At 44.2% G+C, this 13166-nt stretch overlaps 1 protein-coding gene across 1 annotated transcript in view; it reads right to left on the reverse strand.

The window, feature by feature from the left end:
- Positions 1-9996: 9996 nt before the first annotated feature.
- The window catches only part of TMEM114 (transmembrane protein 114), a 63115-nt gene continuing 59945 nt past the window's right edge, over positions 9997-13166 (reverse strand). Inside the window, exon 3 of the mRNA XM_015442637.4 lies at positions 9997-10251. Coding sequence (XP_015298123.2) covers positions 10241-10251 — 11 coding nt within the window. The 3' untranslated portion in view covers positions 9997-10240. The remainder of the gene's footprint in view (positions 10252-13166) is intronic.

Raw genomic sequence — 13166 nt, forward strand, 5'->3', positions numbered from 1 at the left:
CTCACAGCTCCTAAGCTCATAAAGCCATGAGATCTTCTCTCCAGGGAAGCAAGACAGAAGGGGAAAGTGGAAAAGCCCCAGCTTTGGTGTCAGGGACACCCAAATTCAAATCCTGCCTCTGCCTGTTAGTGTCTGTGTGCTTTGAGGCTCGTTGTTTATCTGAACCTCAGTCCTGTCTGTGAGATAAGCATAATATGGACAGTTCCCCGTGGGTTTGCTGTGAGCACAAAATAAGATAACAACTGCAAAGCCCAAACAAATTTCTAGTCTGTAGTAAGATTTTTTTTTAATCATGGAATTTTGCGTGTTTTTGGCCAGACTGCATTGAGACTGTACTCTGCGCCTGTACTAAGCCCCTTTCTTGTGCTGTGTCTTTTTATTGTCACATGGGACCACTGAGGGTGGTAGTTTTGGGCCCCACTTTACAGAAAAGGAAACTATGCTCAGGGAGGTTTAGTAACTTGTCCAAAGCCACACAGCTGCAAACAGCTACTAAATAGCATCTGATTGTAAAGCCACACCATGACTCTGTCTCCACCCAATACGGGGTGTGGAGTGTGGGGTCTGTGAGCTATTTGCAAGTTACTATTTCCCCCTCCTCATCACCTAGACTGGGTCTCCAGTTTCCTGATAGTTTGTTCTTGTTTGTTTGTTTGTTTGTTTGTTTTAGACAAGGTCTCCCTGTATTGCCCAGGCTGGAGTGCAGTGGTGTGATAGCTCACTGCAACCTCTGCCTCCCAGGCTCAACTTTATTCTCCCACCTCAGCTTCCTGAGTAGCTGGGATCACAGGCACATGCCACCATGCCCAGCTAAGTTTTGGTAGAGATGGGGTTTCGCTATGTTGCCCAGGCTAGCCTTGAACTCCTGGGCTCAAGTCATCTGCCTGCCTTGGCCTCCCAAAGTGCTAGAACTCATGGTTTAAGCCACCATTCCAGAAATAGTTTCCTGATAGTTTCTGATATGAATTTGTTCACCCAAAATGCATGCGCGCGCGCACACACACACACACACACACACACTTTCTCTTTTGAAGGAATTCACAAGTTCTGATAAAGGAGGAAGATGCATCTCACATCACCCGCTGCCCCAGTCTGCTGCAGAAGACGTAACCTGGCTCATGCACCATGCTGTTCTAGTTAATAGGCATGAACACTCTGCCGCCCCTTCCGACCTGCTCCCCCAAACACAGACAGTTCTCTCAAAGCATCCAATCACACCCTTCCTCAACCTCTCACACCAAGGGGGAGCATCTCCTGGAAGCCAGAGTTGAGGAGGGGGGCATGCTTTCACCAAGAGGAGCGCAACAGGCTTTTGACAGATCAGAGGGAATGACTCTCTCTTTCTCTTCACTCTGTTAACATAATGAGAGGATAACCTGGTATTTAAATCGCAGCCGTGGTGGTAAATCTGCATTGTCAGCCTTCAACATGATTTACAAAATAATTTAAAAATGCATGAACTTTCTTCTTTATAAAGCATGAGGGTGCTAAGTTAACTTCTAAATATTTCATAGCCCAAGGTGAGCTCTTTGCCTTCTGGCCGTCACTCACAGAGCACACTCTCTGTGTGTGCTTCTGAAGACAGTCCATTACAGAATGTGCAAATCTGCAAGGTACTCTTGGTAGGGGGGATATTTTGCCTCTGGTCATTTGAATAATGCTATTGTTTGCCATCTTCCTGGAAAATGGCTGCTGCAGGAATCCCTGGCAGACTCTAGATCTTGTCTATTTCATTACAGCTAACACAGGACTATTGACTTTGAAGGTCTTTCCTGCAAAGTGGGAAAAGCACTCTCAGAAGCTTTAGAGAATTGTTTGGAGAAGGGCTTTAGAGAATTGTTTGGAGAAGACAGCAAAATCCTCAGCATCTTGGTTACCTGGAAGAGACTGCAGCTGGCTAGGGTGAGAAGCAAGGATGACCAAAAATCCTCCATCAATATGGGAAGAGAACAGCTAGATTTGGATGAAGGTTATTTCTCTCTTATCGCTAGCTTTCCACTCAAGGCTAGGATTATGTGTGCATCCCTGTAGCTAAAAGTTGAATACGTCTATTCCCAAATGATTCTGACCAGGACTCCCCAAAGCCATCTGAGACTGTTGGCCTTGAGTCAGAGCTCTCTCACGTGCAGTTAACCCATTAGTGGAATTGGCTCCTCCTTGTTTCTGGAAGTAGCAAAGTGGCGGGTGGATAACTAGCAGGGACATTTGTTGAAGAGAATCGAATGTCACACAGAGAAGTACACAGGGAGTGTTTCTATGACTGTGGTCCTCAGATCAGCAGCATCAGTGTCATCTGGGTTGTTTGTTCAAACGTTGATTCCCAGGTCCCCCTTCGGATGAACTGAATTGGAATAGGTAGGCAGAGGCACCCAGGAACCTACATTGATTATTAGCTTCATTGGTGTTTCTCATGCACACTAAAATTTGAGAACCACTGGGCTTACTAGTACTTCTGAATCCTAGCTGAACACTGGAATTCTTAAAAGAAAACGTAAAAAAAAAAAAAAAAAGTCCTGATGTCTCAAGTCGCACCCCTAGAAATTCCGATTTCATTGACAGTGTTTCTCGGGCATGGAGAGGGTTTTCAAATCTCCCCTAGGTGATTCTGAGGTGCAGCCAAGGTTGACCACCACTAAGCTAGAATAATTTTAGGCTCTTGGATTTCTATGTATTAGTATTTGCACTCAACCTGAAATTCTCTAAGTGATGGAATGCGCACCACTTCACTAGGTACTTCCTTCTTTGACTGATGGTTCTAATTGCAAAACCTCATTTTTTCAACTGAACTGAAATTTTACTCCATACCAATGCTATTTCCTGGTCCCAGTTGCCTTGAGATCAAGTCATCCCAATTAATAAACTGTACAGTTGAAATTTGCATTAGCTTTTTCCTGCCACACCCTTTCTTCACCTCCAGTTTCTCATCTCCTTCCCACCCTCTCATCTCACCTGATAGCCAGTGCCCTAATCTCTCTGCCTCCGTGAAAACCCACTCTCAGTAAAGTATCTTAGATAAGTCGATTGCTCACTGGCATGATGGAGTCAATTGAGGGGGTGAGTATTGCAGAGACCTGGCTCCACTTGGATCTATCCCTGTGGGACCTTGGACATGACCTTTCACTCTCTGGGTCTCAGGGTTCCCATCTCTAGAGCTAGTGGGACTAGTCTAGATTAGTTCTTAAAACTCTTTCAGCTCCCATAATCTAATCTGGGAAGGACTAGACTGGGAAGCATAGGAGTAATAGCTAATGTAGCCAATGGAAAGAGAATGAGAGAGAGGAAAGAAAGGAAGGAGACAGGGAAGGAGAGAGAAAGGAGGACAGCGAGGGAGAGAGGGAGGAGGGAAAGAAAGCAGGAAGGAAGGAAGAAGGAAAGGTGGGAGGGATGAAGGAAGGGAGGGGAATGTAGTTAACCAATAAAGGAGGATGGGAGGGAGGGAGGGAGAGAATTGGGATTGGGGAGGAAGCTTGGAAAAGAAGGAGGGGCCGGGCATGGTGGGTCACGCCTATAATCCCAGCACTTTGGCAGGCCGAGTCAGATGGATTGCTTGAAGCTGGGAGTTCGAGACCAACCTGGTCAACATGGAGAAATCCCCATCTCTACTAAAAATGCAAATATTAGCAGGGTGTGGTGGCATACGCCTATCATCCCAGCTACTCAGGAGGCTGAGGCAGGAGAATGGCTTGAACTGGGAGGTAGAGCTTGCAGTGAGCCGAGATCGCGCCACTGCACTGCAGCCTGGGCAGCAGAGCGAGACTCTGTCTCAAAAGAAAAGGACGGAGGGAAGAAGGAAGGCGGGGAGGGAGGAGTGAGGAAGGAAGGGAGGCCCACTGCAGCCTTTTGAAAACTTTCTAATGCATTAAGCAAAATATTTTGAAAATGTAGACAAAAACACTACTCTTTATATAGTTACTTATTACACAGTGCTAGTGTGCTGTTTGAATCACAAATTGCATGCTAATGGCCTAATTCATAAACCATTGACATTCTTTATGAGTCCTTAGCATTCAGAAATGAAGAATTTCTGTTCAAAATATAATTTGCATTGCAAAATTCAATAATTTAGTTTCTCATATTCATTAATGCCTAAAACCACAACACATAACTTATCCCATTCCAACCCCCTCCTTGGGACACTGGAAAAAGAAGTGTTTCAGCTGGGAAATCAAGTGCTGCTTTTTATGGCCACGTTTGAAACTGCTGTGAGAGTTATCACAAGGGAAGCCATGTTGGTTTTCCTCAAGGAGTGGGCACTGAAGGATTCTGCCACAACAAGATAACAGAGATAGAAGGGCCTCTTGCACTCATGCAGAAGTTTATTTAACCTTCCCAGTCTCAGGAACTCCATCTGAGACCAAAGTTCCTGCTGAAAGAGATGTGTGATTTTTGGTGCACTCATCCATAGAAAACTCATGAAGTGACCAGTGTAACAATCAAGGTAACCATTGAATAATTCATGGGGCACCCAGTTGAATAGTCTGTGGAATCCTCAACGAAATGACCAATGTAACAGTCAACGGAATAGTCCATGGAAAAGTTGAATAGTCTGTGAAGCACTCAGAGGGACTGTCAATCGGATATTTAATGGAAAGGGCTGTAGAATTCTTTGTGAACTAGAAATGAGGAACATTCTCTTGGCAGATACCTCTATTATGAGATAGGGAACCTACCTCATGTAGATGAGAAGTAAAGTTGAATTCATAGCAGCTCTAGCTGTTTTTGTGTCCCAATATAAGTGAGGCACTGAAAATCTGTTGGAAGAAAGAATGGAGAGGTGGATTGCTTATGGAAGAGCCAGTGGGAATGCTTACCTGGCTCAGGTGCCCCTAGTAAGGTCTTTTGTGGTACTACCTGGGGTTCAGCTCCAATACACCAATCTTGATTTGATGGGTTTTAATTAGAATGTGCTAGTATAAATTTTTCTTTTGAAACAATGCGTAGGCTGCTCAGAACCCAGATCCTAGTGTTGAGACAATAAAATTGAAGGAACATAACTCCTGGAGTCAAAAGTCCTGCATTTTAATTTTCACTCTGCCGCTAGCCCTCTGTGTAAACTTGTCTAAGCCACATCCTCTCTCTGGGACTTATAAACAGGAAGTTCGGATGTCGTGATCTCTAAAAACTCTTTTGACACTAAAACCTCTAGGACTTCTGAATCTGACCCTAGCATCATGATCAAAATTGGACACCAGTCACTCCTATCTGGGTGTGTTTGCCTCCCAGAGCTGCTGTGCAAGGCCATGAAAGGTGAAAGAACAAACACCTTACTAGAATGTAAAGGGATCCATTAAAAAGAACCACGTGTCTCATTTAGTGCTATATTCCAGGTGCTCAACATACAATCTGCATGTCATTAGTGCTCAAGAAATATTCATTCATTCAACAGATGTCTTCTGTGCACTGACATGGTGATGAGCTATATTCTAAGCAGTAGGGATACCACGATGAACAACATAAATAAGTCCCTACCTTCATGGAACTTACATTGGACTGGAAGAGACTGATAACCAATAAGCAAAGCACACATAAACAAAGCAAACAAGTTGGAATAGTGATGAGAGCTGATAAAATAAAGTAATTGATGGAGAATGGTTGAGATGAAGGGGTTGCCTTAGATTAGTTCAAGAATATATCCTCAGACATTTGACAGAACGTTTGAGTTGAGACCTGGATGACATCAAGAAGCCAGCCCTGGGAAGATCCCAAGGCAGAGTATTCTGGGAAGAGAGAGGAGCAAGTGTCAAGGTTCTGGAGCAGCAACATGCTCTGTGAGTTCAGGGAAGATGGGCCAAGGCCCGTGTGGATGGAGTATTGTGAGAGGTGATGAATGCGTGAGGTGGTTATGGTTCATGTCAGAGCCTTAGGTACATGGTCAGGAGTTAGTATATTATTCTAAGTGTAATAGGAAACCACGGAATATTTTTAAAAGGTAAATGGCACGATCTGGTCCAGAGCTTTAAAGGACCAAGTGGATGCTTTATGGAAAATTGAATTGTTGAATAAATGGAGTACAAAGTACCAATTGAATGTTACATTGATTATTTCACTGAGGGTTCCACAGACTATTCAACTGAGTGTCCCATTTACTATTCACTTGTTAGCTTGAATGTTACATTGGTCACTTCATTGAGTTTTCCATGGACCGGTTTACCGAAAATCACACATCTCTTTCAGCAGGAACTTTGGTCTCATATAGGGTTCCTAAGATTGGGAAGGTTAAATGTGCTCCTTGGAAGAGAGTCATCCTGGGAAAGTGACACCTGTCCAGGAGAAGGACACAGTCAGGCATTTCAGAAAGCAACTCCAGCGTGACTCCTGCTGCTGTGGCATCTGACCACAAAAGCCACCCCTTCTGCCTGGCACCCAGTACCTCTTTGTGAAGCCTGAAAGTGACTCTCGTTTTGAGATTTGCTTCGCTTCTCCCTCCTTCTGTCCCTGCAAAACTCTATCCCTGCAGCCTTGCCATGAGAGCAAGTCATTCATCAGAAAATCTGAAATATTTATTGTGCATATTTTAAAGGCCAAAGTGCTACATCATTGAGCTGTGCCCAGATGGGGACAAGGTTTCGCAGTGTGATGACTGGGATAAGGATGTGCCGGACAAAATTGCAGACAATTAATCTGTGCAAATGTAATTCTTCAAAGGGGACCGGAGGACTCGCTTAAGCACCAAAGACAAACCAGTCCATAATGGCCATCATTAAAATTTAATGCAATTTGCTTATTTGAAAAAAAAAAAAGGAATTCTTCATGTCCTTTATAGCTATCACTTATCGTACTCCTACAGGGATAATGTGAGAAGTGGGAGCAGGTGGAGGGTGTAGAATTGCTTTGAGGGCTAATCATAAGCCAAATTCTGGTGGGAGGGTCTCTCCAAGGCAACTACATCCATAGACATCCCTCTTTCCTGTTCCCATCACTACTTTTCCTTTGGCAGTTAAAGCAAAAACAGTAATGAGGTGGCACATCAGATGGGATGACACACACAAGTGCTTGGTGGGGGTGCTGAAGGCAGAGGTGCTGGTGGAGAGGTGAGCAACATGGTGGTTGTTACTGACTTTGAGCAAGTCCTTTGATCCTCAGGACTCTCATAAAATCTACAAATATACTTGGCACATGGTCAACACTGAATTCACGCAACTATAATCAGGGTTATCATCACTATGGTTGTACTCCTAGATACTGGCTGTGGGCCTTTGGGCAAATCTCCTAAGATTTCCATAAAGTAGAATTATTACTATATCTTCCCCACTGGGATCTTGGGAAGATTAGACAAAGTAACATGTGCCCAGCACTCAGGTCCCTGTGCAAGTTCAGAGAACAGCTACTCCTGTCATCATCACCTTCTCCATCAGTCTCAGTGATTGACTTTCTCTTTAGGTCAAGACTCGCCTTGGAACTGGGGCTGGGGCTGAGATGCTATGGTGGGGAGTGGTGGTGGAGGGGTGTGAGTGGTGGGAAGTCTCACCGTCTGAGTGTCCTCTGTGCCTAGTCTCTGAGTCTCTATGTGTCTCTGTGTCCCCCATCAATAAACAGGGGCACATATTGGAACCACATACTTCATGAGCCTAGTTTTGAAATAAAATGCAGTCATAGATACTAAGGCACTAGGAAGAGTTAAAAAGCTCTATATAAATATAAGGTGTTGATGGTTATTGTTTATTAAGTAGCGAGGACTTTTTTATTATTATTTTGATTCCTATAGCCCTGAGATAGCAGATAAATCAGAAAAATGTCAAGTCAGAGTGAAACATAGATCTCCAGGAACTAGGGTACAGAGCTTCATCGGGATTTTTTTTTCTTCTTACAATCTTCACTGAAAGACATTTGAAGGGAAGTTAATAATTGAAACGTAATGAATAATTGCAGTTTGGGGTCCATAGCACAATCATAATTGCCAGTTTATTACTTTTTTAATATATTTGCCAAGTATTAATAATACTGAAATAATGCAAGAAGATCATGGGAAATAAATGAAATATATCATTTGTCAAGGAAAAAGGATTTCCAAACTGTAGGCACTGCTCTTATGAGTTCTGTGATGAATGTGGCATTGCAGCCAATCCTTCATCGTAGGAACGTCACCTGCAAATTTTGGTTCCTGCATAATTCTCATCAAGTCAAGTAAAGGTGAAGGTATGGAAGACTCACTGCGTAGGGAGCCCTGCCATCTTTCATGTGCTGCCTGGGGTGTATGGAACACAATGTTGAAGAAAGTCCCAGGGCTGAGAATCATAATACCCAGGTTTTAGCCCTGGCTCTTTGGTTTGATCCTGAACAAGTGTTTTCTCAAGTCCTCGTGGTCAAAGTGAGAGACAAAAGCATCAAAAATGAAGGGGTTGGACAGGGCGCAGTAGCTCATGCCTCAAAGTCCCAGGACTTTGAGAGGGCGAGGCTGGCAGATCACCTGTGGTCAGGAGTTGGAGACTAGCCTGGCCAACATGGCAAAACCCTGTCTCTACTAAAAATACAAAAATCAGCTGGGTGTGGTGGCGTGCGCCTGTAATCCCAGCTACTCGGGAGGCTGAGGCAGGAGAATCACTTGAACCCAGGAGGCGGAGGTTGCAGTGAGCCAAGATGGCGCCACTGCACTCCAGCTTGGGTGACCAAGCGACACTGTCTCAAAAAAAAAGAAGGGGTTGAAACAGGTCCTGAATCCCAACTCTTTCATCTCTAACAACCCATTTTATTATTTGTAGCCCCCAGGTACTTGTATGTTTTGAAAGCTCTTCATATAATAACTTGTACATCACTAACTTCACCACGCCTTGACGTCTTCTTCGGGCCCTTTGAGGGACTGAACATCCTCGTCTCTAAAATGAGAAGGTTGACTTGGGTGAAGACTTGCAACCTCGGTATCTCAACATTAGGGAATAATGACTAGCAATGGGGAGAGTCACAACCAATTCATTACTAAAATCAGCTCAAGTAATGAAGTCTTCAATGAATTGCTAAAGCAAATTAAAGTGGATTCAAAGTTCCCTTGACAAAGCCATTCTTGCTCCCTTAAGTTCAGATGCTTATTCTTTTTCTTTTTTGTTGTTGTTTTTTGTTTGTTTGTTTTTGTTTGTTTTGGGTTTTTTGCTTCCATGTTTTAATCATGTGCCAGGCATTGAGCTAAGAAAAAGGGGAGGACTCACAGTTGAGGCCCTGGGAATCGCGCTAATTATCCACCCTCAGCAGTAGTAAAAGGCAGAGCAGGTGTGAAGGGCACTTGTTTGTTTCAAAACAAAGATAATATTTCCTTTGTCATGGCTGTAGGAATCACCCATTTTTACTTTTATTAAAAATACAGGCCAGGTGTGGTGGGTCACACCTGTAATCCCATCATTTTGGGAGGCCAAGGTGGGAGGATCATTTGAGCCCAGGAATTGGAGACCAGCCTGGGCAACAAGATGAAACCCCATGTCTACAAAACATGTAAGAATTAGCTGGCCGTGGTGGTGCATGCCTGTAGTCCCAGCTTCTTGGGAGGCTGAGGCTGGAAGATCGCATGTGCTCAGAAATTGAAGCTGCAGTGAGCTGTGATTGCATCACTGCACTCCATCCTGGGCAACAAAGTGAAATCCTGTCTCAAAAAACAAAAACAGGCCAGGCATGGTGGCTCACACCTGTAACCCCAGCACTTTGGGAGGCCAAGGCAGGCAGATGACCTGAGGTCAGGAGTTCAAGACCAGCCTGGCCAACATGATGAAACCCCGTCTCTACTAAAACTACAAAAATTAGCCCGGCGTGATGGCACATGCCTGTAGTCCCAGCTACTTGGGAGGCTGAGGCAGGAGAATGGCTTGAACCTGGGAGGCAGAGGTTGCAGTGAGCCAAGATCACACTATTATACTCCTGCCTGGATGACAGAGCGAGACTCCATCTCAAAAAAAAAAAAACAAAACACTGTGTGTGTGTGTGTGTGTGTGTGTGTGTGTATATATATGGTACGTGTGTGTATATACACACACACACACACACACACGCGACAATAAATCTGCCACTGGGATATAACTGATGTTAGTATTTTAATAAACATTCTTCCCAATCCATATAGCTATTCACATATATGTGTAGATTCTATTTTTCATAACCATGATAATATCATATATCATATGGTGTGAAACTACAATCTGGTTTTCTCCCCCATTCTGTTTTATACCAGGAACTTCTTTCCATAACAGGAAAGCCCTGCAGAAGTTTACCATTCTATTGATTTCCTGTTAATAATTCACCATTGACATCTGTGGAGCTATCAAAAAGCAGCTGTAAAAAAGAACAAGAAAGCTTTTTGTGTGCTGATATGAACCACCTCCAAGATATGTATACGCATAAAAGACAAGGTTAGAACACTGTTTACTTTGCTCCCATTTGTATAAAACAAGAGAGAGAAGAAAAAGAAAGGTGTTGTGGCGGGGGCAGCGGGGGGCAATATTTAAACATTTTTGCCCTGAGACTGGGTGTGGTGACTTATACCTGTGATCCCAGCACTTTGAGAGGCCAGGGCAGGTAGATTTCTGGAGCCCATGAGTTCGAGACCAGCCTGGGCAGCATGGTGAGACTCTGTATCTACAAAAAAAAAAACTTAGCTGGACATGGTGGTGCCTGCCTGTAGTCCCAGCTACTCAGGAGGCTGAGGTAGGAGGTTCACTGGAGCCCAGGAAACCAAGGCTGCAGTGAACCATGATCTTTCCACTGCACTGTAGCCTAGGTGACAGAATAAGATCATATCTCAAAAAAAAAAAAAAAAAAGATAAACGTATTTGCTCTGGAGGGGAAACCAAAGAATCGATGGTGCTGGTTGTGCTGGGAGATAAGACAGGGGGCAGACAGAGACCCGACGGAGGAGAGAGAACGGTCATTGTGTACCCTATTGTAGCTCCCACGGAATTTTAGACCACATGACTGCATGAACCTAGACAAAGAATGAGTGTGCTGTGGGGTTTTTTTTGTTTGTTGTTCTTTCTTTTTTGTTTTTTTGAGACGGAGTCTTGCTCTGTCCCCAGGCTGGAGTGCAGTGGCACGATCTCGGCTCACCGCAAGCTCTGCCTCTCGGGTTTACGCCATTCTCCCGCCTCAGCCTCCGAGTAACTGGGACTACACGCGCCCGCCGCCGCGCCCGGCTAATTTTTTGTATTTTTAGTTGAGATGGGGTTTCACCGTGTTAGCCAGGATGGTCTCGATCTCCTGACCTCGTGATCCACACGTCTTGGCCTCCCAAAGTGCTGGGATTACAGGCGTGAGCCACCGCGCCCGGCCGTGCTGTGTTTTCATGTTGTATATACTTCATTGCATATGTGTGTGTATGTATGTATTTTATTTGTATACAGTAGATAAATTTGTGTGATATTTAAATTATATCGTTTATAGTGTATCTATTTGTGTCTTTGAGAAAACAGTTTATCACTGTATCCTCCACCTCTAGTCAAATGCCTGGAATATAAGGAGCTCGATGAATATGTACTCAATAACTTGATGTTTGAATGAATAAATACATTCTGATTATTAAATAGCATACTTGTGAGTTGCGATATTTTTTAGTTACTTCCACTTTTTTCAGTTTGGGTGTTCGGTCACAATCTGGGCATTGCCATGGAACATGTGATCCATATGAACAACGTCTGCCTTGTGGGCGGTGCTGAATAAATGTTTGAGGATCCCTGGGCCAACTGCCCTCAGGGTGCTTCCAGCTGATATGATCTGGAATTCCAGGATGGGATCTGGAAGACACAAGATTCAGTGGTCCTTTTCCTCTGAGAAGGGAATTGAGGGGTGGGAGGTAGGGAAGCTAAAAGCAGAATCCCAACCCAAGACCCACTTACCCAGAACACTTGCCCCTGGCCCGAGTGACTGCTTCAGCTCCGCAGAGCCTCCTTCTCTCTCTGACCCTCATCAGACCCAAAGGAGGGCTCTGCCTCCTGCACGCAGGCTCAGATGCCTGGGCAGATCTTCCCCGCAACCTCACACCACTTTCTCCTTCCATCCTCCCACGCCCCGACTCCCTTCAGAGGAAAATTACTCCTGAGTCTTCACTCTTTCAGATCCCAACCTGGGATTCCAGGTTATACCAGCTGGAAGCACCCTGCGTGCAATTGGCCCGGGGATTCTTAAATATTTATTCACCACCGCAAATAAGACAGACATTATTCATATAGGTCACATGTTCCATGGCGATCCCAGATTGTGACAGGAAAACTAAACTAAAAAAGAAAAAAAAATGGAAGTAACTTTAAAAAAATTACAACTCACAAATATGCTATTTATTTTATTTTTTTATTTTTTTTAGACAGAGTCTCGCTCTGTTACCCAGGCTGGAATGCAGTGGCACAATCTTGGCTCATTGCAACCTGTACCTCTCAGATTCAATCAATTCTCCTGCCTCAGGCTCCAGAGTAGCTGGGATGACAGGCAGGTGCCACCATGCCCAGTTGATTTTTGTATTTTTGGTAGAGATGGGGTTTCACCATGTTGGCCAGGCTGGTCTTGAACTCTTGACCTCAGCCTGAGGTGATCCACCCACCTCAGCCTCCCAAAGTTCTGGGATTACAGGCTTGAGCCACCATGCTGGGCCACAAATATGGCATTTTATAATCAGAATATATTTATTCATTCAAACATCAAGTTATTGAGTACATATTTATCGCACTCCTTATATTCCAGACACTTGGCTGGACATTAAGCATACAGTGATGAACTATTTTCTCATAAAATAGTTTACAGGAGGAACAGAACAGTCTCAGCTAGAGGCAAGAGCTCTGGAGTCCAGCCATCTGTGCGGGAATCCCAGCTGGTCACTCACCTGCTGGATATCATTACCTCAGCCTCAGTTTCCTCATCTGTGAAATGAGAGTCATGATGATTGCATTGAATTCATCAGATTGTCATAAGTCTCCAATAAAATAATGCAAGTAAAATATCTGGTATAGAGCAAGCACTCCAAAAATCTCAGCTATTATTACTGTTATAATAGCACCCATTTTATCCAAGGTTGGATAGTCAGTGAAAGATACAGAAAAAGACGGGGAGACCTGGGCATTAATAGGAACAGATGAAGTAGAACTGATGAGTCAGGAAGCAGTGAAATTCAATTCACTCATTGAACCAATTTTTATTGACCACTCACTATAGCTCAGCATTCCACTGCGTACTGGGAACCAGTGGTAAGCAAAGACGGACATAGT

Source organism: Macaca fascicularis, chromosome 20 (genome assembly GCF_037993035.2).
Source record: "Macaca fascicularis isolate 582-1 chromosome 20, T2T-MFA8v1.1".
In the NCBI taxonomy this organism is placed as follows: domain Eukaryota; kingdom Metazoa; phylum Chordata; class Mammalia; order Primates; family Cercopithecidae; genus Macaca; species Macaca fascicularis.